Source organism: Dermacentor silvarum, chromosome 10, assembly GCF_013339745.2.
Source record: "Dermacentor silvarum isolate Dsil-2018 chromosome 10, BIME_Dsil_1.4, whole genome shotgun sequence".
Taxonomy (NCBI): domain Eukaryota; kingdom Metazoa; phylum Arthropoda; class Arachnida; order Ixodida; family Ixodidae; genus Dermacentor; species Dermacentor silvarum.
Window position 1 is genome coordinate 154,244,331 of NC_051163.1, and position 26,862 is coordinate 154,271,192.

Consider the following 26,862-nt stretch of genomic DNA (forward strand, 5'->3'; position numbering starts at 1 on the left):
GGAGTATAACCATCGTAGTCACCAAATGACTTATAGCATGACGGATTGGTCTAGTTCATGACTTTCCACGGTGCCTCGGTGAAACGTAAATGAAAAAGAAAAACGCAGCATGGAAAATGATGCCACGAGAACAGGCTTGTTCATGGTGTACGCCACAATGTACACAGGTACGCATGCGCATGCACCATGCACATGCGCGCGCACACACACACACGCACGCACACCATCTCTCGACGTTGAGCCACGAAGGCGATGCCTGAGCACGTGGACGTAAACTTAAAATTGACCATGATATTCTTTTAATCACCTTTAGATTTAGCATTTGTCCAGTAGACGGAGTGATTTCAAGGAATGAAGCTTTTTTTTATTAAACATTTCAACCATCACTCAGTGCACTAATCCGTATATCTTCGGGAATGGGCACGCTTTCCACGTGCCAACCACTAAGACTTCGGCACCCCTTCGGGCTTGTCCAACATGAGCGCCGCTTTGCATCGCAAAGCAGCGCCATGTTATGTGGCAGCGGCCGCACTGTGCAACTCTGGCCTAGAGTTCCGACATGACCGGCAGATCGTTCACCGTCCACCTAAACTTTGGCTCCTGGACGATGCCTTCACACTATCGCCAGCACTGAGAACGCAGCCAACAAGCCTGGTTAATTACATTCACATCGTTAAGTTCGGAAGCAGGTCGTGCCGAAGCGATTCCGTGTACACTAGGGGTGTACGCAAAGTAACTTTTTGAGACCGAATGGAATACGGATCGAATAGTGCGAGAAGCGAAGGCGAATAGTACATCCCATTCTTTCCGAATGAGAAAATTTAATCATTAATGTAAAACGGTGCTCATATCGTAGAGTATTCACGACGTTAGCAAGTTTCTACTATAGCATTGCACGTTATGAGGGATTGTCTATTGATTTTTTTTTGTCACGCTCGGTTTTTTGAAAAACTTTAAATAAAGGATTACTGATTGAAGTTCAATTGGGAGGGGGCGGGGCATTCGCATCAATTAAGCACTTTCACAGGAATCTTCGGCAGGTGAAAATGACGGCGCATTAGAAACGTCTGGTTCCCTGAGCAATCCATAGCGTACTTCACTCCGCGACGCAACTTCTCGCGCCCAATGTTCACCAAGGCAGCCGAGTTTAATTTGTCGCGCTTTTGCTTCAAGTGTTTTTACCGCGTATACGCTTGTGCATATGAACTATTCTAAAGCTATTCTTGTTTACAAATGCTGACTATTAGATTCGAAGACCAAATCAATTGAATTGCAGCGGCTTAATCAAAGTGCCGAAACAACACTGGGTCTATGGGAGACGCTGTATACTGTGGATGTATCCGGACCAATTGGTTTCTCTAACGTACACCGAACTCTAAGCATACGAGTGTTCTTTGTATTTCGCCCCCATAGAAATGGAGCCGCTGAGGTCGTGACTCGAACCCGCGACCTCGTTCGGCATTTCCCCCCTAAATTGGTCTGCGCAAATGCGCAAATGCGCCGCATTCGCATTTTGCGCATTTGCGTGAAATGCGCGATCAGCGAAACCCCCTATAACCACAAGCGAAAACGCTGTGGGTACCGAATCGCGAATACCACACTGTTCGATTCCTAATTCGATATTAAAGCGATAGCTTAAAGGGCCCCGTTACGCAGAACGCACGGCGTCGCCGGCGTTGACCACGCGTTGACCGCGAGCGAAAATTGTCTACCAAGCACAGCGCAGCGCGCGGCGCGTTTCTACCAATCAAAGAGCGGCGCACGTCGCGTGCGCCGCATGAGCCGCTCGGCTACTTGTAGCACCAGCAGATGGCGCTCGCATCCGCAGCAGCGGCGGCGCCGGCCGCGCGGGGAAAGAAAAAAAAAAGAACCAGAAAGCTCGCCTTGGTGCATAGCTTTCGCTGCAGGCGTTTCCCGGTAAAGATTACGATTGCATAAGCTACAGTTGCCGGGAAGCGTGAAAAGCAGTCGGGGACCCTTTAATGCTATCGCGTCCTTAAAGGCGAAGCTTAAGCGTCTCCCAAGTTGTTGTTTTTTTTTTTTCGAATATTCGCACACCCCTAATGTACACATTCGGCGGAACCCTCCGGAAGTCGGCATAGATGGCGGCCATATCAGGCCTGCGGTGGAACACTGCTGAGGATGCGCGCGGCGACGAAACTGGTGCGCCCTCGCGGGGCCGAGAAGGTCGGCTCGGTGTTGGTGACCCCGTTGGGGGGTATGGCGCCAGCGTCCCTGGCGATCTCGTGGAAGAGCGAGGCCGGATCTTCCAGCAGCTTCTTGGTGGGACCGAACTCGGCCACCTCGCCGCCCGCCATCACCAGGATTCTGGAACGGAAGCGAGGCGAGAAGGGAAGACACGTGATCGTTCACGTTTTGTTTCCGAAGAACGAACGGATCAGACCAGAACAATGCGTTTGAATGGTGAATCGAGGCTTATTTGGGTGAAGAGGGTAAAGGGAAATAGAGATAAGGCAAAGTACGGTTCAGTGTGAAAGCTTAAAATGCGGAGTATATTGATGTGCAAAATGCGATTAATTTTAGCCCATTGCTATAATCTGATTTACAATTATCAGGTTACGCTGTTCGGTCATTCCAGCGACCATAGGCGGCGCGACGGTAGGTCAAAATGGCTGCCGAGACGGTAATAAGGCGATCTCGCAAGAGTGAATTGAATTGAATTGACATGAAACAATTTACAAAAATGAAATTGCAATAATGCATCTGAATCCCTAGCCAGAGGCTAGGGATTCACATGCATTATTGCAGACGGTGCATCTCGAGCAGCAAAGCAACGTCATGCTCTCTAGTTTCGCTGCAGACCATGCTTTCTCTCGCTAAAGAGACGCAAAGGTGTGTGAATGAAGGCGAAGCTACTTTCAACGCCGGTCACAGCATATGCTGCGGCATCAAGTCCATTACAGACACCGAGGTCAGCGTCAAATCGCTCTGCCTGCAGACGATTGCAATCAAGGGCCCGCTACGGCACGGTTTGAGAACTGCGGCACGCTGCACGATTGGCTGCAAATGCGATTACTATTCGCTTTTTTCATCTTCGGCGCGTCCATAACTACCGCGAGACCAGTGGCGCACCCAGGATCTCTGCCAGGCGGGGGTTGACAGTTTGCCAATACCATCTAAACAGCACTAATTTCGATTTCTTCACGGGAAATTGTAAAAAAAAAATGCGCTTTTTATGAGCGTGCAGACGATTGCGCGTCTTACATCTTAGTTGCAGCACTCAAATGCGTAAGTAAAGAAAAGGAGTTAAACAAAAAAGGGGGTTAAGTCGGCCTCAGGGAGGGGGGGGTTACAACCCCCGAATCCCCCCCTCCCGTCGGTGCGCCACTGCGCGAGACCGAACTGCGTCGCAGATTTCTATCACCGGGTGACTGCTTCAGAGGAGGGCCGCATGGCGCCGCCTGCGTCGCTGGAATGACCGAATAGAAGTCATACGAGTTGTGCGATCATAGAAGTCTCACTTCCCACTTTTTGCGGTGCAATTGTTTTTGAAATGAGACGCTATCTACATATTGACTGCTTCATATACTACACTTATCAAGTACGAAACGTTAGAGAGCGAAGGGGCGGGGGGGGGGGGGGGGGGGGGGGCAGGACGCTCTCGATGAATGCGCCTTACAACGGGTTGGCGCTGAGCCGTGCTTCCTCAAGGGCTGCAGAAGATAGCGCCAACCTTTCCTTTTCCAAATGAACCGCTTAGTAGTTACAACGGGCACGGAAAGATACTGGGGGTCAAGGGATACTAAACACGGGTATTAAGTTCAGTTGTCGTATTAACTTACTCTTTCATAATAGTAAAACTGCTAGTATTGCCCTGAAAGGCAGCTTCGCGAGCCAGAAATGACGCGTACACGAAACACCGATTGTGCTACCACCTCAACCATGTCTCGAAGCAGCTCGCTCTTCTGTCACTTGCTTTGACAGCTTCAACTCAGGTTGTAGGTATTTGCTTATCTGCAAATACCGGTCGCATTGAATTATAAAGGGATCAACCTAAACCTAGGAACCTAGGCTCCTGTGCTGAAACTGCTTGTTTACGAGAAAACCTCATTGAAACATGTGACGTTACACTCAGACACGCGCCGGCGCTGAGGTTTTAACCAGATATCAAAAAAAGGAAGGGACATTTGGTCTTCGCTTTCTCTGCTAATAATGAACCCTTACTCATCAAACAGACGAAAATAGAGCTTTGAAAGAATACGACTTCTTGAAATAATTGACGTTTTAAAAGAAGCTGAACTGATTTAGTGTTGCTATGTAGTGTTAAATGAATGAATGAATCCTGGTGTCTTACGTGCCAAAACCACGATTTGTATATGAGGCATGCCGATAGTGGGGAGTCTCCGGATCAATTTTGATTACCAGGTGATCTTTAACATGCCCCCTGATGCACGGGACACGGGCGTTTTTTGCATTTCGGTCCCATCGTAATCCGGCGATCGGCCGGGATTCGATACCGCGACCTCGTGCTCAGCAGGGCAGCGCCTTAGCTAACTGAGCCACCGCGGCGGGTTGAGTGGACGCGTGACGTACTTGTCGTAGTCGAGCACCGTGTTCACCCGGTGCGCGATGGCCAGCAGCGTGCAGCCGGCGAAGCACTGTCGCAGCGTGCTCTGTATGAGCCGGTCCGTGTCGCCGTCCATCTGCGACGTGGCCTCGTCCAGCACCAGCATCTTGGGACGCCGCAGGAGGGCGCGCGCCAGGCACACCAGCTGACGCTGGCCCACGCTGCGACGCCGAGAATGGAATTACGACACGCGCACACTGAATATGCATTGCCAGATTGAATGCCAATTTGGCCGACTCAACTCGCGTTCCCAGATTATACCTTACAGCGAGGGCTGACTAGCCGCCAGAAGGGCGATCCGCACGTTATGGAGGAATTCTGAGAGAACATAAGTAGCAGTTTATTCTACGCATTCGCATTTCACGCATTTGCGTGAAATGTGGATTGATGCAATAAAAAAAATGTTCGACAGGTGTTACAGTCTTGCAACCCTATAGAAGGCGAAATCCTGCTGCACATTTGGTAATGCATGCAATTATAAAATCGGTGTTACACTTCTTTGTAAGACGTATTGGTAATGCAATAAGTTATACAACAGGGGCTAGACTTCTTGCGAGACATAGCGAGCCGCAATGGGTAGTGCACGTGTGGCATCGAGGCGACGTCCTGAACGCCAGATGTGAACACTTAACGTATGAACACTTAACGAAGTGCAGCGTGTTAGTGCACGCACTTGGCCACACCTTCAGTCAGCGAAATGGCTGCGACGTGATCTGTGCAATCACGCACGCACTAGGCACACCTTAAGTAAGCCGGAACCGTGGATTTACGTTTTATATTCGTAATAAAAACCATGAAAAAAAAAAGCAGCCGTGGCTTTAAGGAAGCGTGCTCGTCTCGCGCCCCGGAGGCCCGAGTTAGATTCCCACCCACACCGAAATGTACCAAATTTTCTTTTCAAGTCCACCAATTTAGTTTGTGTACGGGAACCTCCTTGATAAATGTGACGTCAATCTGCGGCGTCGGCCACTTTTCGTGGACGGCGCAGTTTTGACAAGGTCACCGCCAAAAGCACCGCCTACATAGACACCCAAGGCTTTCGCCTTAATATCGTTGTCTGTGCACGCTGGGCAAGTTGATGTTACGATGGTTATTTTTGGTGTTCATTTCCTCGCATTACCTTGAGCAAATAAGGACGCACGTCTACATGCAGTGCGTCGGTTTCGTGTATATAGCCGTGTCAACCTTGTAATGCCCGACGTATCATATGTGCTATGCGCTTAGTCTCATACCTCAATTTCTGATTTGAGCACGCTAAACTCAACGCAGAGCCTATAGCAGCCTTTTAATATGGTGGTGAGAGTTTCCCAGTCGTGGATAGTTGGACAAATAAATTACTAAATAAATAATCACTGTAGTATAATTAGGTTACACCTCAACAACAATATTGTTTTTTACAAATGCGCTCTCCGTAGTCAGAAATGAAGCTACAGAAATTAACCTTTTCCTCGATGTTGAACTGGGTTCCGGCATTACAGGATTCACGTTGTTTTCAACAGAGTGCGGTCTTTCGAGTTTGCGAGGCTTTTTTAGTGTTTCTGGCATCACTTGCGGAGCACCTTCATACTTCGCGCCTACATGTATCCCAAAGGCAGATTTGCGATTTATGCCTGGAACCGTAAGTAGAATAATATATCGTTGAACTGCGTGGATACGACATAAAACAGTTCAAGGGTCACACGAACCTTGCTGCATTTCCCCTTCGCCCTTTGCCCGTTGGTCCTCTGACATTTTCCCCATACATGTACTTTGTCTCTGAAAATATTCAAGTCATTTCCATCATTGCTGAACACGACGATAACAGCTGTAAAGCGCAAGTTGCTGAAACTGACACGCAAAGTAGTCTACTAAGCACTACGAGGAGTACTCACTGTTCGCAAATCGATTTTCGTTCGGATATAGCCTACAGGTTCGGCTGGTAGCAACGTGTTCGACCAGAGCTCACCTGAGGTTTGCGCCGCCCTCTCCGGCGGCGAGGTCGAGGCCGTGCGGGTTCTTGGATACGAACTCGCTCAGGTGAGACTTCTTCAGCGCGTCCCAGATATCGGCGTCAGTGTGGCTGCGCGTCGGGTCCAGATTGTCCCGTAGGCTGCCCGTGACCAGCGTAGGGTCCTGACAGCAGGCACGTCGAGGGATGCGTTATGACGTCGTGTAGTGAACGCGCAAATATAGTAAAAAAAAAAAAAAAAAAACCATCACGGCAGATTCAACGCACTTGTTGAAATATGGCGAAATTAGTTCTGTCGAAATCCGCTAGGCGGAGGAAGTTCCACTAAAGGAAAACATTTTCATCAACTAGAAAGATAGCTGTACGTAGGAAAAAAAAATTTTCGTCCTGGGCCGGAAATTAAACTCCCTCCGCGTTCAATTCCCGAGCGACCCTTTTTCTTCTTTTTTTTTTTTTTTTTTCAGCTGCGGGGCTGTATTCCTGAGAAGCCGGTTCAGAGAGAGAGAGAGAGAGAGAGAGAAACGGAGTGGGAGAGGCAGGGAGGTTAACCGGAAGAGATTCTGGTTTGCTACCCTGCACTGGGGGAAGGGTAAGGGGAAATTAAAGACGAAAGCATGAAGAAGAGAAAAAAAGCATAGGCACGAAAAAAAATTAGAGGAGGTTGCGAACGTCCATGAGAGCTATAGTCCTTCTAATAGGCCACTCGAACGCAAACATTTCTAGAGTGCCTTAACCGAGTTGTGGTGTGACGACTGTATATAGGCCGGCGTTCCAGGACTAAGCCCGTTCGGGTATCCCTTTGTATACCCTAGTGCTGCTGTCAACTTGGCGATAATGTCTTCCTTTCCTGTCGAAAGGTACGTTAAGCGAAGCTTTCTTCGAATTGTTTCAATGCGGTGTCTTAATGTCACCGCCACCACGGCCCAGTTTATTTGGCCACAAACAGAACACCGACCAATCACGCGACCAAACCTCGGGAATGCTGACGAAAGAAGCTTTAAAATATGCCCGCGTCTACCGTATAATCATAACGCGCTCCTGCCAAGCGAAGATAAGCGAATAAACTAATTGAAATATTCATAGAGAGGGCACTTTGAGAAAAGAACCAACATGTTATTCCAGCAAGACTTTCACTTCTCAATTTAAAATATAACCTCTCCGTGGACCGTTCTTCCTTTGGCTGTGTGTGCATGCACCTGGATGTTTTCGCCTTAATCTTTCTAATTAGTTGCTTTTGTTATCTTATTAAAGAATATCACAGAGAATTTATTACATACTCGAGATTTCAAAGCCGATACAGGTCCTTCTTGATGGTAGACGACAACGCAGGCAGCGCCGCTTTTGAAAAGGACACGGAGTTTCTCATCTTACCTTGTGCCCTGTCTTCCACTGTACAGAACGTCGTGTTCAGTCAGTACGAATTAGCCCACGTCTCCTGTTCTGCTAAGAAATATTGGAGTGAATTCACACATATTGTGCATCTAGAATAGCAGTCAAGTTATTCTCGCTGTGCGCGGAGGCGAAGTGTGCACGTGCGCACAGTCGATATAAAACGACACGGCAGTTGAGCAGAAGAAGAAACGTGGGCTAGTTCATATTGAATGAACACGATGTTCTGTACCGCGGTCTATACACGTCTTGTTGCTCATCTGTTTGTGCTGAAGTTTAACTACATTTATTTCCGCGCAATTGCACGAAACGTATGCGATAAATAGGACACACCAAAATAAAGAAAAACAGAGATACAACTCAAAACGTGCAAGTGGCCGCAGCCCAATCACAACTGCTTTTTTCCTCTAATTAAAGTAGTTGAAAGTTAGTGCCCATGTGTGCCGCCTTGTTGTCTTGTTTTTCGTCTGCTCGCGCTGTTAAACGTTCACCACGTGCATAACCAGCTAGCTTACCGGCACGCTATGACTGACAGGAAGGGGACTCTTAACATCTGACGCGCAGCAAACCTGGCAGGTCATTGCGTGAAACTGCAGTAGACGGGAATTTCGGGATATAGTGTCGGTTATTCACGATCTTCTATAACAAAAATACGGAGACGTGCCCTCAGATGCTACGTAACTCTCTTCTATATGCATGTCATTCCTTTGCCCCGCTCCTCGTTTTTCGAGCGGTTATTAACAGGTGACCATGAAACTACATTATTTTCGTGTTGGTTATGCATCGCACTGACCAGGACGAGGCGGAGAGCTTAAGAATACACGACACTCTCCATGTTTTCTTGTTTTTCTCCGCTCTGTCCTGGTCAGTGCGCGCTGCTTCACCAACACGGCATTTCCACATTACCGGCCTACGTTATTTCGTTCTCAACTCATGCGGGGCTATTTAAATTGCACGACCCTTTCCCATCGCGAAGAATGCGCCGCAGCGGCCGGTGACGAGGGAGAGAGAAGGGTAAACTTTATTTCTTAAAGTCCGAGTCGTCTTTGTTGGAGAGCATCTGAGTCCCATGGTATCGGTGGTTAGTGCGTTTGATCCCTACCTATTGATGTGCTTGGTGTGGGCTACCGGCAATGGTCATAGTGTGGGGGCGAAGCTCCTGCGGTGGAGCGGTCCAGTTCTCCCCGGTTTAGGGAAGGGAGAGAGGGATGTTCGAGCGAATTACAGGCTTATTAATAAAGCGAAGCTTTCCTCGGCTGTTCCCCGGTGGGCCGTTACTCGGCTGTTACTCGGCGAGCCGATTCCGATGCCAGTGTACAATACATTTCAATGCGTTTTAATGTGGTTTGTAACGACGGCCGACCCCGGAGACATCTCAACCTCACAGCGCTTCTCATAGCATTAACCGGTCCTTAACGGTAGCTGTTATGTCTCCCTTGACAGCGTATCTCGGCAAAGCTCCAGCGAAGTTATCGCTTCACTTTGACGATCGTTCCCCGATGCTTCATGTCCAGTTTTTACCAATTAGTATATATCGATTAATAGACATGATTTAATGAAGTGGTAGTCATTAAAGTGGATGCTTTAGAGCTATGTAATACATGTGCCATTTAGTCAGCAGACATGATTTGCGACGCTTGCGCAGAGGCGGACATTACTTGCGCAAAACATTGAAATGCATAATCGACTAATTAACGAAAATTCACTAATTCAGTTTTTATCTAATTACCTTATGGCCTATACTGCAATTTACAAATTCTAGCCGTAAAGTTCGCAAGGTGGATCCACTTGGATCGATAATTCTCAGGATGACACCAGGTTCGAGATATTAATTCCCGAACTTTGCGGAGATAAGCATTGGCATTCCAGTTGCTTTTTGTTTAACAAAACGTCGTTTTATACACTTAAGCACCAAAGTAATTGGAACATGTTCAAGACGTCCAGCTCCTTCCTCTGGCGACCACGTGTACGAAACGAGAAACTTTGTTAACCCTTGTTATTGGACCCACTTACTCCCCTACAAAGTGACAATAAATCAGTTTAGGTTGGGAAATTTGATTTTCCCCTGCTCCATTTTAGTTCACTTGGTAGGAAAGAGTTATCACTTACTAATTAATATAAATTATGTTATTTTACTTGCCACAATGTGACTATTATTACTGGAGCTAAGTATACGGTGAAGCTTCCTTTTCTTGAATCTCGCGCCGAAACTTCAGCGCCAGTACGCCAGCGAAACGTCACGGACAACTTTACGTACAAGTACACATCAGGCTTAATCGTCCGCGTCAACCGTATAATGTCGTAAGTTAGCTACAATAATTCACGGGCACTGCGCATTCCATTCAATGTGGGATACGACGATCGAGTTTCATCGGTCTCACACAAATGAGCCATCGATGTGCAGCACATTGGCGTTTGCGTGTTACCAACTTGCGGTATGACGGTGACGGCTGAGCGCAATTTCTTGAGCCTCAGCGTGGAGATGTCGACGCCGTCTATGAGGATGCGCCCTTCGGTCGGCACCAGCAGCCGAAGCAGCGCCTGCACCAGCGACGACTTCCCGGCTCCCGTGCGACCCACCACGCCCACCTGCGGAAATGGATGTGCGTTTGCAACGGGGATTATCACGGGGATAGCCGCTAAGGGTTATTATCTCTACACCATACTCAAAGCCACATTACGTCAATGCAACGGTTGCTTGACCCTCGTTTTTTTTACGTATTCTTTTCTTATGATTATTATTTTTTCCCTTTTATTCCTCAACTCTTCGACAACCCACGTGTAAGCAATTTCTTCTCCCTTTATTTTACGTGCTCAAACATGACTGACGACGCGTTCTGACTCCGCGCACAGGTGAAACTGTATAAGTACAATCTTCACGTAACCTGATGTACGCACTCTTGATAAAGGCCGGTCCTCCGGCCGAAAGGTCGATTCCAGAAGAGATCGATAGAGAGAAGGGAGGGAGGAAAGACCGGGAGGTAAACCAGACTTAGTCCAGTTTTCTACCCTAAACGTGGGGAGAGCGTTGGGGGATTGAAAGAAAGAGAGAGAGAGAAGACACGAGCCTTGATCGTACGTTCAGGTGCGCTAAGCTAGGTACAGCATGTCTACAGTCGGGCGCTGAAGTGTGTTGACTTAAGGTAGTGATGAAGAGCTCGAACGGCGAGGCCAGGCTCCCAAGGTCGTTGCTTCTGTAAATGGTCTATGGTCCAGTCTATTCAAGGCACACTAGAAAGTCTGGCGTTCATTACCGAAGCATGAACAGTGGCACGGAAGAAGATCGATGGTCTCTTCACATTTGCACTTAGCGCACATAGGTGAGTCCGCCATTGCGATACGATAGTTCAAGGCGCGTTAGTGAATGCTACTTCTACCCACAGACGAGACGACACAGCGGTGTTGTGTCACGTCGTGAAAGGTTTGCTGGTAATTTCAGTTTCAGTGAAGGGTCGAGGCTTTTTAATCGGCGGTTAAAGTTCGGCAGTCGAGTCCAGAAACGTCTCGATGGACTATGCTCTCTAAAAATATACAGGGTGTCCCAACTATCATGCACCAAGATTGAAACATATGCAAATGCCACGTAACTGGACAGAAGCAAGGTAATGTTGTTTGCCATCGCTTGAGATACTCGGATTATTTCTTGCATTCCGCCTAATTACATAATTAGTGTTAATTAATTAATCGACTTCTCCAAGATAGATAAGAATATCGAGAAGAAAATTGTAGAGCAACATGAAAAACTGCCGATACAGCTTTCTGTTGCTCAATACGTGCTCATAAAAGTGTTTTTCCGAGAGTGAAAGATGCCCGCGAATACGCGCAAAATTGCCACGCGACTGGTCGCTCGAGGCACTGTGCGTGTATTCGTGTATTACACACGCACACACACACACCTCTGTAAACAAAGACCTTAAAAATTTGCGTAGCTTCCACTGGAGGCGCAATGCTAGAGACAGCAGAGCTGATGATCACCTAGCTAGTCCTGGCTTTTGGGCTAGGCTAAGCACTACCAAGCCAACCCCAGCATTTTACAGAATTTATTGATTATTAATTTGGGCTAGGCTAAGCACTACGAAGTCATCCCCAGCATTTCCCGGAATGTATTGATTATTTGTCGATTATCGATTAGCTATTGAGTGGCTATTGATTCGCTATCGCAAGGTATTGGCCACATATTTGGTCTAGGCTAAGCACTACCAAGTCATCCCCAGCATTTTCCAGAATTTTCCGGATTAACTATTGATTGGTTATCGATGACTGACTAAGCTTAAGTAGTCCCAACCATGCTTAGCTAGACTTAGCCAGGCTCAGCTTCGCTAGTTCACAGGGGTATGTGGCACTATGCGCCATTGCGCTTGGACCCTTTCTGCACTACCGCCAGGTTCGGCTTACATTTTTGGATTCAGCAGACACATTCCGCCCGGCTTAAACTGCTCCGCTGTTAAAATGTCACATATCCCAGACCGGCGCCAAGCAGCCGCGCCTTTGAAAACAAGTAATCGCTGTTTTTAGTGCTGTAATCCATGACGAGGCTTTTCGGTGTTCCATGATGTCGAGACACCAGACGAAAGAGAGACAAGGGCAGCGCGTTCTGCTCGCTTGCTCGGACATTCGCGCTCACCTTTTCGCTACCTTCGACGACGAAGTTGACCCTGATAAGCACATTGGGCAGCACGCCTGGCCGATATGATGCCGTGTAGCGCTGAAATTCTATTCTTCCTTTGGTCGGCCAGAGTTCTTCGAGGATAATCATGCTACTGTAGCGGCGCCTGAATTGTAACGAGGGCCTCTTTTCGGGTTCTGGATCATTTTCCTGTAAAATAACACAAAAACAAAATAAACAAAAACAGCAACAACAAAAAGAAAACTGATTGGATAGTAGGCAACCCATTCTAATGATCATTCAAGATTCTCAGCGCGAATGTTGAATGATCGCACATTTGGGTGCTGAAGGTGAAAAGTTCGAAAGCGAATTTGAAAATGAATGACCGGTTTTACGCGATCGTTCACCCCAACAAGTCGGAAATGGCGTTGAAGCGCCATTTAACGTTTTTTGAGTCGGTCCGCCGAGCGCTCGAAAAATTCGGCGACGCCAAGGACGTGACGAGAAAACAATGTAACGTGTTTTGGAGCATTTGCGGAAATCATGTCAACTGCTTGGCTTGCTGTTGATCAGCGCTGCGCTCACAGAAGAAGATTTGCCGCACATCCAACTTGTTGGCATGCTCATTCTGATGGTCGTGACCAGGCGTCCGCCAAACTGCACCTCTGCTCCACAAGAATGCCAGACACACTCGCCAAGATTGCCTTACACAGCTCTGCTTCGTGTTCTGGGTCTTCAGGCATGATCGGGATGAATGCGACCGGACTCATTCTCGCTGGCCAATGGAGAGGTCGCGCGACCGAGTTAGTCGCAAAGCGACTCGTCGCGTATATGGGCGCAAATAATCGCTTTACTCGAAAAGCGACGGCTATAGGTCAATCGCTCGGCTGCCCGATCACCAGTGTGAACGGGCCCGTAGGCCCGCATCACAACCGGATCTGTATCACATGATGATGGCAGTGACCCACTCATCTATGGACCAAGAAGAAAAAGAATCTAGAACTAGTGTTTACGGGCAAGTCTTTAACAACCGTGTATTTGCTTGCTAAGAACCTCTAGGTTAACCTCATTGCCCTCCCCTCTTTTTTGTAACGAGTGGAGAGTTCATTACATTCCACGTACTGCTCAAGTGCTAACCGAGGGCACAAGAGACAGCGGGCGCGGTTGGACAGAATGCGTCATTGTAACCTCGGGCCGGTGACTATGCAACCAAATGAACGGTATCGCAGAGGACAGGCACTCACCTCTTGCGGCAGTTCCGTGTATTCCAGAGTCCTCTGGAACTGCACCAGCAGCTGCAGGACTGCGAACAACGACAGCGTGATGGACATCATCAGGATCGGTATCTGCGATTGAAGAATGGTCGTTATCGTCAGTAACAACGAATCGTGTCCATCACAGACGACTCTGAAAGGGACTCATGTCCGTGATACCCTAACATCACTTCCTGTGAGTAGTCACGGTACACGAGCAGAAAGACACACACACACACACACACACACACACACACACACACACACACACACACACACACACACACACAACACACAACACACACACACACACACACACTATATATATATATATATATATATATATATATATATATATATATATATATATCAGTGAAGTAAAGAGTAACAGGAGCCGGCACAGAAGTAGTTGGAAAAATAGAAGCACGTAGGAAAAACACAACAAGAGTTTACTGACGTTTCGGCCGGACCCCGGCCGAAACGTCAGTAAAATCTTGTTATATTTTTCCTACGTGCTTCTATGTTTTGAACTATATATATATATATATATATATATATATATATCGTGTGCCTTCATATTGAGTGGCTGTGACAATAGCATATAAACAGCTACGGTGGCGTGGTAGCTGTTACTGACTGGCTCCCTCGCTCTTCCAATAATAGTGCAAGAATTACCATCTCTGCTACTTTGTGTCCAAAACGAAACTGTGTAGTGAGAAAATAAACAAAAATGCAATGACAATTGTGAATGACATAACAGTTTCGCGTGCGATATGATGGCGCAAGACCTGCGGTTCGGTCGATAACGTCTCGGGGTTGCGCTCAATGGATGGCTGCATGAGAACTATCCTCTCACACTGCAGTAGCTATAGACAGCCACAGCCCAGCACAATAAATCCTGCGACCGTCCACCGAGCGCTTAACGATGTGCAGCGTGTCGTGTGCAGGCATGTCTTCAAGACGGCGGTGTATACATTTTTCAGCACCTTCTGCACTGAGCGCTGCACTGCCGTGAGCAAAGCTTCAACATTTAAGAGCGCAAATTTCCACTGCACAGTTAGTTTTGGGGCACCCAGTGTATTAAAGCCGATTTACGCTCGATCCGCCCATCGATCCGCCCAATCACGCCAGGACGGCACGCGTGCGGTCCTGGCGAAAAATTGCACATATCGGACAAGTGGTAATGAAATTTCGGTTTACACTTTCTACACAGTGTAAACCGAAATTTATGCACCAGTTGTTCGATATGTGCAATTTTTTCTCACGACCGCACACGTGCGGTGCTGCTTGCAGCGATGAGCGGCTCGACCGTAAAAGAGACCCTTACCGGCCTTCAACTGCTAGGCGAGCGTTCATACCGACAGCGCCGAGCTGAGCGCCAATCCGACGTTGCTGCTTCCGGCGCCGTCGCCGTCACTGGCGGCCAGCGTGAATCCCAGGGTGGCCAGCACCACCCCGAGTCCCGCCAGTGCGGCCAGGCAGCGGGTGACCCGGTACGAGGCGAGGTACGCGCCGAACGCCCTGGCCTCGGTGTCCAGCAGGCGGCAGTAGAGGCGGCAGAAGCGACCCACGGCACCGAAGCTGCGCACGGTGCTCAGGGTGTCCCGGGTCTCCACCACGTGCTGCATGGCTCGTGCCAGCAGCGCCGATTCCGTGTAAAGCACCAGCGACGCGGCTCGGACGCTGTACACCTGCCGGAGGACGAAGGCGCAGCACAGTCCACTGGGCAGCACACACTTGCGCATCTATTCACGCACTATAGTTTTTTTTCTTTTGCAGAGTACGGGAGAACGCCACAATGGCGTTACTACGGAAGAGCATACAAGAAAAAATATATATACATTGTGTAGTTTGTTATTGCATATTAGGCAGAAAGACAAGAGATAGTGAGAGAGAGAAATAGAGGAGAGGAAAGGCAGGGAGGTTAGTCAGACGCACGTCCGGTTTGCTGCCCTGCACTGGGGGAAGGATATATAGGAATGAAAAGGGAGAGAGGAACATATATAAAACAGTCAAAACCTAACGCACATACGGTGGTACACAGTTACACACTGAACATTGAAAAATGTATCTCTGAAATTGAAGCCCAGCAGTTAGTGTAGTCTCGTCTACGTTATTTATTTATTTAGTTATTTGTTTACTTATTTATTATTCGATACTGGGAACCACAATACACCCAAATAGGAGAGGGCACACAAGTACATTGAACAGCCACTGTTACAAAAATAATAATAAAATTCGCAAATAGAACAACAGTATGATGCATGAAAATTATGACAAGATTAATAGAAAACTCATAAAGTTCTCCACTTAGCCAAGCCGCATTTAATTATGAGGCATGCAAGGAATTCCAGTCATCTATTGACTTTGGAAAGAAGGAATGTCTATAAAAATTTATGCGGGCAAGAACAGGTTTCGCACTCTTGTGCTTGTGACCACAGGCTTCAGCCGTATCCTTCTTTACATGCTCTTTTGGCTTTATACTTCATTGTGTAAAAAAAGAGTTAAAGAAATTAACCCTTGCCAATTTACACCTATCCTTCGACGGCTCTAATTTAGCTGCGGAGAGCACCTAGGACCGATAATCTCGGCGCCTGAAGCGGTTGTAGAGAAAGTGGGTGGCGAGGCGAGGGATTTTTTCTAGCTCGTTTTCCTCGGTTGCTATGTGGGGGTCCCAGATGATGCTGGCGTATTCAAGGGAGGGTCTCAGTAAACATTTGTATGTTAACTCTGAGATGGAGCTGCCTAATTTGTAGTTGTCACCTTGTGTTAGAACGCATATTAGCGTATGTTTTTGCAATTCTGAGCGAGAGGTTATCGTGGAACCTAAACACTTATTGTGCTCTACCTGTGTCAGGACCTTGCCACAGATATCATATGTAAATTCAGACTTATTAATTTAGCAGGAATCGTAAGACAATCACTTTCGAGATATCTGTCCTTGAAATGTGCAGCGATCTACATTGGCGTTTTTAGTCCACAGTTTCCTTAAAGTATTTTCCCGGCAGTGCGGGATGGTCTTAGCTGGAACGCCAGTTAATTTTGTAGCAGATTTGGGGATGGAGTTTGGGGGACGGAATGTGGTGCGTTTGCTGTCCCTTATAAAGAAAGCACGCCTGAAAGTTAGCTTTGTCGCAATAAATGTCTTTATGGAGGAAAGCCACCTTAACAGAGTCCTTGCGTTAAGCAGTAACAGTAAAAACGTCTTATTGATGGGGATGACCTCAACGCCTACGAGGGGTTGGGTAAAATATCGCCACGCTTGTCTTCCAGATGTAAGAGAGGAGCCTAAGATGCGAGCTGCCGTTCAGCTTGTCTGTGGGCCGTTTTCGCGTTGCAGGCTGACTTAGGCTTGGGTGGCATGCAGAAATCTGATATTGGTTGTAGCTGTGTAAGTCCACAGTAAGTGAGATGTGCCCACGGGCTTATCATCTCGATCGCAGAGGGGCAGCTGTTGGTCGATTTGTTGGGTTCCCCTGTCCTGTTCTTGAGTTATCAATGCGCCAGTTTTTCACTATAAACGTTCGTATCCGCGCATGAGTGTGCGTAACCGAGTGCACTATCGTATCGTGACAGTGCGGTGTCGTTATAAACGAATTTGTAAATCATGAATAGGTAACGAAAAGCGCGCACCTTGCTATCAAACACAGGGCTTCGCGATACCAGCGCCGGCGCTGAACCATTAACGCCGCCGGGACACCATGTGTCTCCGCGCGTTGGGAGGAACTACGGCTTCGCGACGCAGTTTGCTGTGCGCGCGTCGCATGCTGCAAGGCCTAGTAACAATAGCGGCGAAATGAACGGTACGCGACAGCACTGGCCAAACAAAAGAAAGAAAGAAAGAAAGAAAGAAAGAAAGAAAGAAAGAAAGAAAGAAAGAAAGAAAGAAAGAAAGAAAGAGAAAAACGCATATGCGAGAACACGAACTCACGCCGCCTTTTAGGGTTTTATTTCGTTTTTATACTTGGGTCACTGACCTACTGAAGCTGCAGATCTGCGGAAGTACGGACTCTGCATCATGTGGTACCATGAGCACTTTTCGCGGCACGCCGACGTCGCAGATTGTTAAGAAAACTTTAAAGCGGTCTGACCACTCATAGGCATCGAAAAGTGGTACAGCTTACACAACTGGACTGGGTGCTTTATGGTCCTTATATAGGGAGAGAGAGAGAGAGAGAGAGAGAGAGACAAGGAAAATAAGAAACAAAGAAAATAAGGGAGGCGAACCAGAAACCGTCCCGTTGGCGGTCACGCACCGAGTGAGAAATTTCTTATCGTGTACATAGGCGAGTCATTCGGCATCGAGAAAAAGTCCCCCCCCCCCCCCCCCCTTCACCTTTGCATTGTTTCGTTTCCTCTACAGCGGTGAACGGCGTATGCTCCGATTTTTTTTTTTTTTTTTTGCAGAAATTACTTCACACTGGATAAGGTGATCACACCAACAACCCAATCACGCATTCGGAAGCAAACAAGCTCGCCGTGTGCGCCTGAGCTCACTTAGGGATAAGCCAGGTGCTTGGTTAGGCTTTTACGCTATCAGTGCAACGGCTTTCTGTGGTTAAGGGGCCACATTCACAAAGCTTTTCTTTCGTTAGTGCTCTTTGCCATTGGCCGGCCGCCTTAGATAATAACACGTCTTGCATCCGGATTGGCTAAAAATTCTTTCTTACGAACAATTCTAGCGTAAGAAGTTTTCGTGAATTCGGGCCCAGTTTCTTGGCATCGTGGTTGCCGACGTGCACCGCTGTGTACTTTTGGTGCTTCGCCTACGCTCTTCCAGAAACCACAATGGACTCTACGTATTCTCAGCGGTTTCCATTCTTTCTCTCGCTTCCCTTACTATCATTTTGAACTCCACAGTTTTCTTTTCCTATGAACTTTGCCATTTTATATTCGGCTTTAAGATGACGTGCATTGGAGACTACTGCGAGTCGCGCACGAATCAAGATTAAAAGAAAAAAAAAAGAAAAGAGAACACGAAGAATTTTCATCACCAAACTTTCTGAGCCCCTATTTGGGATGAGAGACTCGCTCACCAGCGCCACGAGCGTGGCGAGCGCGCCGACGGCCCCGACGAGTACGACGACCGACGCCTGGCTGGCGACCACGCAGAGCTTGCCCATGGCCACGAGCACGTTCTGGACGCACTGCTTGCCGCTCAGGAATAGACGCAGGTCGACGGCGTACAGGTCGAGCGAGAAGCGGGTCACGATGCGGCCCCGGGGGGTGGCGTCGAAGAAGGACGTCGGGCTCGACAACAGCCGGCTCAGCATGTTCGCGTGGAGGCGGTGCGAGAGCCGCTGGTTGCCCCACGCCATCGCCACCACGCCCAGGCAGCGGAACATGACTGCAATTGGCGGGCAAGGAGGATCGATCGGGCACGGGGACGCGGTGTTACGTCTTGGCTTGGGGCGGCGGCCAGGTATCGTCATCATTATCGCTACCACCACAAGTTCACAGCAAGAATATTATTAATATTATTATTTGATATTTAACTCATTCTTCACGCCTGCCCTTTAATTTAGGTATTTTGAATAGTATGTTCATGTTACTCTACCTGCCTATTCAAGGCTGACAACCTTATAATGCAATATTTTATTTCATTTATTATCGGTGTCTTTCTCATATTCGATTATTCGTTTTTTTTCCTTTTGTATGTCATATTATCCCCAGGTTTGCGGCCTATCACGCACAGTGGGTTTGTACCATTAAATAAGGTATCAACACCACCATCATCACCACCAACACCATCTTTACCATCATCTTCTTCATCATAATCATCGCGATCATCGTCATAATCATAAGCTTATTTTATGCCCACTGCACGACGAAGGCCTCTCCCGACGATATCCGCTTACCGCTTTCTTGCGCCATCCGACCCCACCTTATGCCTGCAAATTTCGTAATTTCAACACACCTCCTAATTCTCCGCCGTACTCGGCTGCGCTTCTTTTCGGTAGCCATTCCGCAACTCTAATAAATCACACGTCACTGCTCTGTGACTGACATGCCCCGCCAAATTACATTTATATCTCTTAATCTCAACTACAATGTCGGCTACCCCCGTCTGCTCCCTAATAGCACGCTGCCGTCTTCCTGCGGTGTGGCTTGGGAAGACAGCGGAGGGGTTTACAGAGCAAACGGGTCGAGATGGGGCGTATAGGCCACATAACGTCCAGCACGCAGCAATGTGTCCAGCTTCTGACTTCTCTGTCTATGTCATGGGTAGGAGACTAGGAGTTAATAACAATGTATTGCTCACCGTTATAAAAAAAGGGGGCTGTACGAACTCTATAGTGCCGCGTTATCGACGCTGACCTTCATCGTAAAGTGCTCTTAAGAAAAGTAGCAAACTTAGGACACATTGGCTTCCAGTAGTGAAATAAGTGCTTCCTATAGCGTGAATTAGGCGCAGGATAGTACCTGTCCTTGGCTCGGAGATTCCTACCTGCGCTGATACAGCTACCAAGGTTTGCAGTCAATTTGCGCTGCAGTGTTACCAAATATAATACTGAAACTTGCGCATTTATTATTGTTTTTTTTTTGCTCGTCAGCGATATGAATGTACAATAGAAAATATCTCACTTTTGCATAGTCCACGATAGGCTACCACATGAATCATAATAACCTGCGCATAGAGCACATTCCGATACCGTGCTGTGTGATGTCGCTACGTGTGCAATTGCATATGCTGTCGTCTTCCCTGTCGTTTTTCTGTCTGGTTTTGCTCATAGAGTCTGGCTACTTGTCTCTTGGGATTTCCACTCATGTGACTTTTGTCTGCTTAGAGCGCATGAATTTCTAACGATACAGCCACGGAGGCTTGATGGGGAAGAACAAACAACGCTACATGTATACTTCGCCTCGCCGCTTCTAATTGCAGTACACTTGGTACGGCGTTCCTGTTATGGTCTGCCTTTATCTATAGTGAGAAATTTCTTCGTTCACTGGCAAGAGGGCGTACGCGTACAAGAGCGTGCACATAAGTTAAAGTCCACCCTACAATTTGGATGCCGGGTTAGTGTTTCTTTAAATGCTACGGCGTGGCATCCGAAACCCGTCTGTGACAGGGTTTGTTGAAAGTCAGCGCATTGTCTTTCGTCTTTTTTTCACTCAAAAAACAAGAGGCTTTTTTTTGTCGTAATGATTAAAATGTTCATCGTAATTTGATTCGTAAAGCTGTCGCAGCAAAAGAAAATTTGTAGAGATATAGTTTTTGATGGGATGGCTACTTAGCGATACAGCTTCAGTCAGGCCTGGCTGGCCATTCCAGGCATGACGGCAGCAAAAAAGAAATGTCATTTCTACAAGACGACAGGCTTACGTACGACAAAAGAAAAGCCTCTTGAGACATTCTGTGGTTACTTTTTACTAATTTTTTTAAACTGGGCTATCCCATCGTCAGCTGTGCCCCGTTTTCACTGAGTCAGCAGTTAAAAGCTAGAAACTGCGTTTGCTGCGTGTGTGCCTTATGCCGTCACGAGGCCACCTCACCAATACTAAGCCTCAAGCTCACCCTATATAGGTGAGGTGAACATACCTTTACGATTGTGGCAGGCGTCGTTTTCGGAACATTCACTGCGATGTTGGCGCTTTTATTAGAGAGTTTTAGAATAGGAACCCCTAAAGTGTGGGGCCGCAAAGAGCTTTGCGGGTGTTAGCGTTGGCACATGCAGGGGTGAACAATTTTGGAATAGAGCTTTGCGTTTGCGATAGCGTCTTGCGCTTGCAGCACCACTATGGCGTCAAAGAAACGCTGTTATAAATATTCAAATGAAATACGCCATTTTATGATAAGAAGAGTAATTTACACTTTCGCGTTTAACTACAATTTATAAGTTATTGTATTAGCAGCAAGCAACTTGTTGCGCCCAGTTTTGAGCAACCAATTTTACGTGCCTTCACCAGCCAAGTTAATCCGTGTTAGGCCTACGAGCCATGAAATCGAGAATCGAATTTGGAATCAGCGGCGTCTAATGAATAGTCTTCATTACACACTTTAGTTGAGAGGAGGCAATAACCGCAGTCACTCCTCCTAGCTTACGAACTTCACCCGTTACCACGAATCGAGCCCAGATTGGTGCTAGGTTAGAGCTGTCCATGGAGGACGGAAACAAAAAAGGAGAGGCCCTGACGTCACTTTTTTGAAGCCGGAAGTGCAGCCATGTTGGTGTGCCACCTCTCTTTGCGCCTCCAATCAGGGGTTCTGCAGCTCGCCGGAGCAGATGGGCGCGAACTTTGAACTTGCATTGTTACGACCCGCCTGAAGTGTGTGCTCCTGATGCGCGTCTAAACAAAGCCTACAAATCTTCTAGTAGCAGTTTTAGTGAAGCAGACGCGCTCCTGTGTTTTTCCGTGGCACGACTTGAAGAAGACGACGAAGACCCGAGCCGTGATTGCTGGCCCGAGCCGTATCTGTTGCTGGCCGACACTCACACTCACATACCCAAAACCCAACTTTCAAGCTTACACACCACACTCCTAAGTCAGATTTTCTCGCGAACAAAAGGTGCTGCGGGAAAGACACTGGCGGAAAAATCTTATCTCATTTTCAGAGACCGAGAGCAGTAGCGAAAGCTTCGGGAGCGCGGTTGCCATAGCAACGTTGACATTTGGGGTACCCGTCCCAGTGATCCTTCGCGAAAAACAGCACGTGACTTCCGCCACACCTTCTCCAATACGTTCGTGCTGGCCAGGGCCTCTCCTGGGGTTTCCTTCCTCCATGGAGCTGTCACTTCGATGGGTGCCACCATGTTTGTTGACGCAAAGCTTTTGGGCCAGCTTTTGGGGCTCCCCCTAAATCATCGAAATAGCGTGCCCGACGCGAAGCGCAAACGAAGTCTGCATCTCGCGCATGCGCAGTGGCTTCGGCGCTATTTCTCTGGGGCCCCAAAACGTTTGGGGCCCCTATTCTAAAGCTCTCTATTGTTTTTCCTCTGTTTTCTTCATTTCAAAAGCTTATAAGCCACCTTTCACGAAATGCACCTTTCAGTTGGTACTCAGTGCACTGTATTTTGTCGGTTCTTAGCGTTGTTTGCTTCTAAATAATGTACCGACTAACTCACTGATTCGCGTCATTGCAAATAGAACTGAAGGTTTGCCCAGCCCTGGTATTCGAAGGCATGCCTCTGAAGCTATAGGACGTTGAAAGAACGCGTTGCTGGGATACTTAGGTCATTTTGCATGTTTTACAAGCGCACACATTAGACAGTACGTTAGCGAGCTAGCGGAGTTAGCGCGTATCTCGTGTCTACTTCTCTGCCTTGCCTCTAAAGTATGTGCTTGTAAAGCTTGCTTATACGATGTCGGCATGTGGACGTGCTACCACTACACTATCCTTCATTTCCGGCACGCGGTAGTCCGCGCGGAGTTTTACGCGCCAAGTCGACTCTTGAGAGCGGTTGCGCATGTGGACGTATTTCGGTCGAGTGCGTCGTTATGTTTATCGCAAAGAACTCATTGAGGTGACGGCGGTGTCCGCCATGAGAGCCTGCTGTAGTCGCAGTGAATGAGTTAAGAGCCGTAGAAGTCACTCAAGTCTGCAGATTTTCTTTTTCAAGCAGCACGATGATCGCGATCGCTCACTTACCGTCGCACAGGGAGACGAGGACGAGACCGGACACCCAGGCTGCGTCCCAGCGGCTGCCGTCCTCGTTCGGATCTCTCCGTGCCACGGCGTCGGTCCAGCCACTGATGATGAACTGCTGGCCGGCGACTGCGCCGGCGCACGCCACGAACAGCAGTATGGCCACCCAGCTCCACATTCCCGAGAAGCCCAGCAGGCGGCGCACCACCTCCAGCGAGCTCTGTTGCACGCGAGCGTTGAGCAGCACATGCGGATATGTTAATTGCCAGCAGGAATAGTTCACGCTTTCCGCGAGCGCTCTCGAAGCACATGGGTAGATAGCACGTCGTGAATACTCATGATCACGACGGGGACGAACCAAGTTGTACTGTGTGTGGTTCGGCGACGCATTTACCAACTGCTACGACTTTCTCATTAAAATTGCCGTGAGACACACGTACGGTGCATGCAACTGTGATGGGACAATCATGCACCTTCTATGTGTATGTCCACACTATATTGCCGAGAGGTAAGTGATCTACGCAATGCTCGATAGGCTGGACGTCTGAAAAAAAAGTCGATCTACTACTTGCCACGGCAATTTCTGAACTAGGCCTGATCGTTTCTGCTAAGACGACTGAGAAATGAGTGTCAACACTATAAAAAAATGTCACAGTTTCGCCCTAAGGGCGAAGGAATGAATGCGATAGCAACACAGCAATGTCATACGAAGTAAGGTGAGCGGCTTTGGTAGCAATATGAATTGTAGTAAACATGAGCTGATTAAGTAAGCAGGTGTGCTGCGGCGTAAGTAGACCGACATGAAGAGAGACTCGATGACCACGACAAGGCGCGTGTGAAACGGTGGTGTTGATGAGAAGCGCTTCCCGTGGGCAGCGCGTGCGAAGGGACACACCTGTAGCGCTGCACTGCCGACCCGGGCAGCATTGCATGTGTAGCGTGCGTTGGAAAATGTCGCCCGACTAGTACTAACTGAATGAACAAGCGTGGTGTGAGCGCGCACAAACAAACACGAATAGATCACACTGAATGACTGCAGACAACGACTGTCAAAACGCTGGCAGCAAGCATACGCCGCAGCGGGCGAAGGTACGTGCGGTCTATCGCTTCAACGGACACTGAGCGGCGAATGCACGGCGCATAAAGTTCAGAGCCGTGTGGAGATAAGAGACGGTGCGGACGAGCGACGAGCGCGGTTGTTGGCAGAGTAGTAGCTGTAATAAAGCGGGAATAGCCATGTTAATCCATACCCGTAATGATGGCGTAGAGGTTTTGGCGATGCGCGGATAAGCCCGAGGTCGCGGGATCGAATCCTGGCCACAGGGCCAGATTTCAATGGGGGGTGAAATAAGAAAACGCCCTTGTACCATGCATTGCATGCCCGTTAAAGGACTTCAGGTGGTCAAAATTAACCCTGGGTCCCCCACTACGCCGTGCCTCATAATCATAAGTTGGTTTTCGCACGTAAAACCACAGAATTGATTATTATTATTATTGTTGCGATAGCAATTATATAGACACTTCAACGGGATTTTTGCCGTCGGCGTCGTCGTCGCCGTCGCCGTCAGGTTCCGTATAGATTCCAAGGGCGATAAAATCGTCGCCGCGCGCCGTACGAGTAAAAGCGCGCGGGGGACGCACGTACGCCATCACGGAGAGCCAACGCACGGCGGAAAGCAAACGCGATTGTCGCCCAAAAGGCCGTGGGGGTATGGGGGGGAGGGAGGCGGGGCGACGCTGTGCTACGGCACCAAATTCTTGACTCTCCGAACTGGACTTGGGAAGCCAATTGGCGACCCTCGACCAGGCCCGGCGCGCCGCAATAGCCAGTGGGGCCCTGGAAGAGGGGCTCCACCCACAGTGACCAAGCACGGTCTTAATTTAAATAAAGTTGTTTCTCTCTCTATCTTGCAACCCAGCGCAAGGAGAACTGGCAACGCAATCTCCCACGCGAAAGCAAAAAAAAAAAAAAAAAAAAAAAAAAGCAGGGAGGCAGCGCGGGAGGGACGGGGGGTGCACCCCCCGGCCGGGCTCCACCACGGCCGGGCTCGACTGGCGCGCGCACTCGCTTCTTAAGAAGCGAGCGAGCGCGCGCGCCAGTCGAGCCCGGCCGTGTCTCCACACGGCTCTGACCTTTATCCGCTGTCCATTCGCCGCTCAGTTTCCGTTGAAGCGATAGACCGCACGATTCTTCGCCCGCTGCAGCGGCCGCGCCAGCGTTTTGACAGTCGTTGTCTGCGGTCATTCAGTGTGATCTATTCATGTTTGCTTGTGCGCGATGACACCACGCTTGTCAATTCAGTTAGAAAGCGAATGTGTCCAAGTTTATGCGGCCGATAAAACTACTCTACTATCCCTACTCCGAATAGCTCTCTACCGATTTGCTATCGCAATTGATGCTTCGCCTTTCGGGCGAAACTGCGACATTATTATTATTATTATTATTATTATTATTATTATTATTATTATTATTATTATTATTATTATTATTATTATTATTATTATTATTATTATTATTATTATTATTATTATTATTATTATTATTATAGTCCATGCACAGCAGCCGGCGTTACAATATGCCCGTAAGGTTGTTTTTATAATGCTGCTCCCAACATTGACATGAGAAATTCTCACCTTTTGCGGTTGTAAGTGTTCATCAGTGGTAATCTTTCCTCGGTGTATTTCTTGACCGGAATCGGTAAGGTTCTTTCTATGTGAGAAAGAAAAAAAATATCAAGGCTACACGTTAAATCACTAATCAAGTGATTTAAGGTGACTAATCAAGAAGTGATTAATCGAGTGATGAATCGGCCTACACAAATCATACACTGAACGACGCGGACTCCAAAATGCGATCCTTCTGCAAAATTTCAGCAATAACAGTTTAGCGGTAAGCGTGAAATATTTTTCCACCGCGTTAAGAGAAATATGCAGGACCCTGTAATAAATTGCTAACGGCGCTCTGAGGCTTGTCACTATTTTTTCTGACGTTTAGAAGCTGGTAGAATTCTTCATTTTTTTTTTGTAAAGGAACTACTGCACTCAATATTTAATGTAATACATAAAGAGAACGCACAGTGAACGCACTTTTTACGCATAAAAGTTTTATTAACGAGATTTACGTCACAAAAAAAGAAAAATTGTTAAAATAAAGATTGTGCAATAAAACTGATCAATGTTTGTAAAGACACGCTTGTATCTACTAAGAAAAAAATGTTACGAAAATTATGAGATATACAAAATGTATTGCCGTCAATTAGGCACTGTCTCCAAAAAAAATCAAAGTTTTTCATTGAACAGGTATTTCGCTACAATAATTTAACTGCAAGCACTACAGTTGGGCGTGCCGGGCTGCGGCCACCAATGTCCCGCGCTGGTTTGCGTCGTCTACGGTTTCAGACTCAAAGTCCACGAAACGTCAGCGTCCTCTGACTCGCTTCTATTCGATGTATCGATAGATCAGCCGCAGAGGCAGCGAGGCAAATCGCGATA

At 47.9% G+C, this 26,862-nt stretch overlaps 1 protein-coding gene across 1 annotated transcript in view; it reads right to left on the minus strand.

Annotated features, from left to right (window-relative positions):
* Positions 1 to 351: 351 nt before the first annotated feature.
* LOC119431939 (ATP-binding cassette sub-family C member 3) overlaps positions 352 to 26,862 on the minus strand; it is a 42,148-nt gene continuing 15,637 nt past the window's right edge. The window contains exons 8-17 of the mRNA XM_049658119.1: positions 26,005 to 26,076; positions 23,374 to 23,590; positions 18,821 to 19,131; positions 15,143 to 15,475; positions 13,776 to 13,877; positions 12,550 to 12,741; positions 10,356 to 10,514; positions 6,534 to 6,700; positions 4,555 to 4,749; positions 352 to 2,328 (exon numbers count right to left, since the gene is read on the minus strand). Of these exons, the coding sequence (XP_049514076.1) occupies positions 2,115 to 2,328; positions 4,555 to 4,749; positions 6,534 to 6,700; positions 10,356 to 10,514; positions 12,550 to 12,741; positions 13,776 to 13,877; positions 15,143 to 15,475; positions 18,821 to 19,131; positions 23,374 to 23,590; positions 26,005 to 26,076 (1,962 nt within the window). The 3' untranslated portion in view covers positions 352 to 2,114. The remainder of the gene's footprint in view (positions 2,329 to 4,554; positions 4,750 to 6,533; positions 6,701 to 10,355; positions 10,515 to 12,549; positions 12,742 to 13,775; positions 13,878 to 15,142; positions 15,476 to 18,820; positions 19,132 to 23,373; positions 23,591 to 26,004; positions 26,077 to 26,862) is intronic.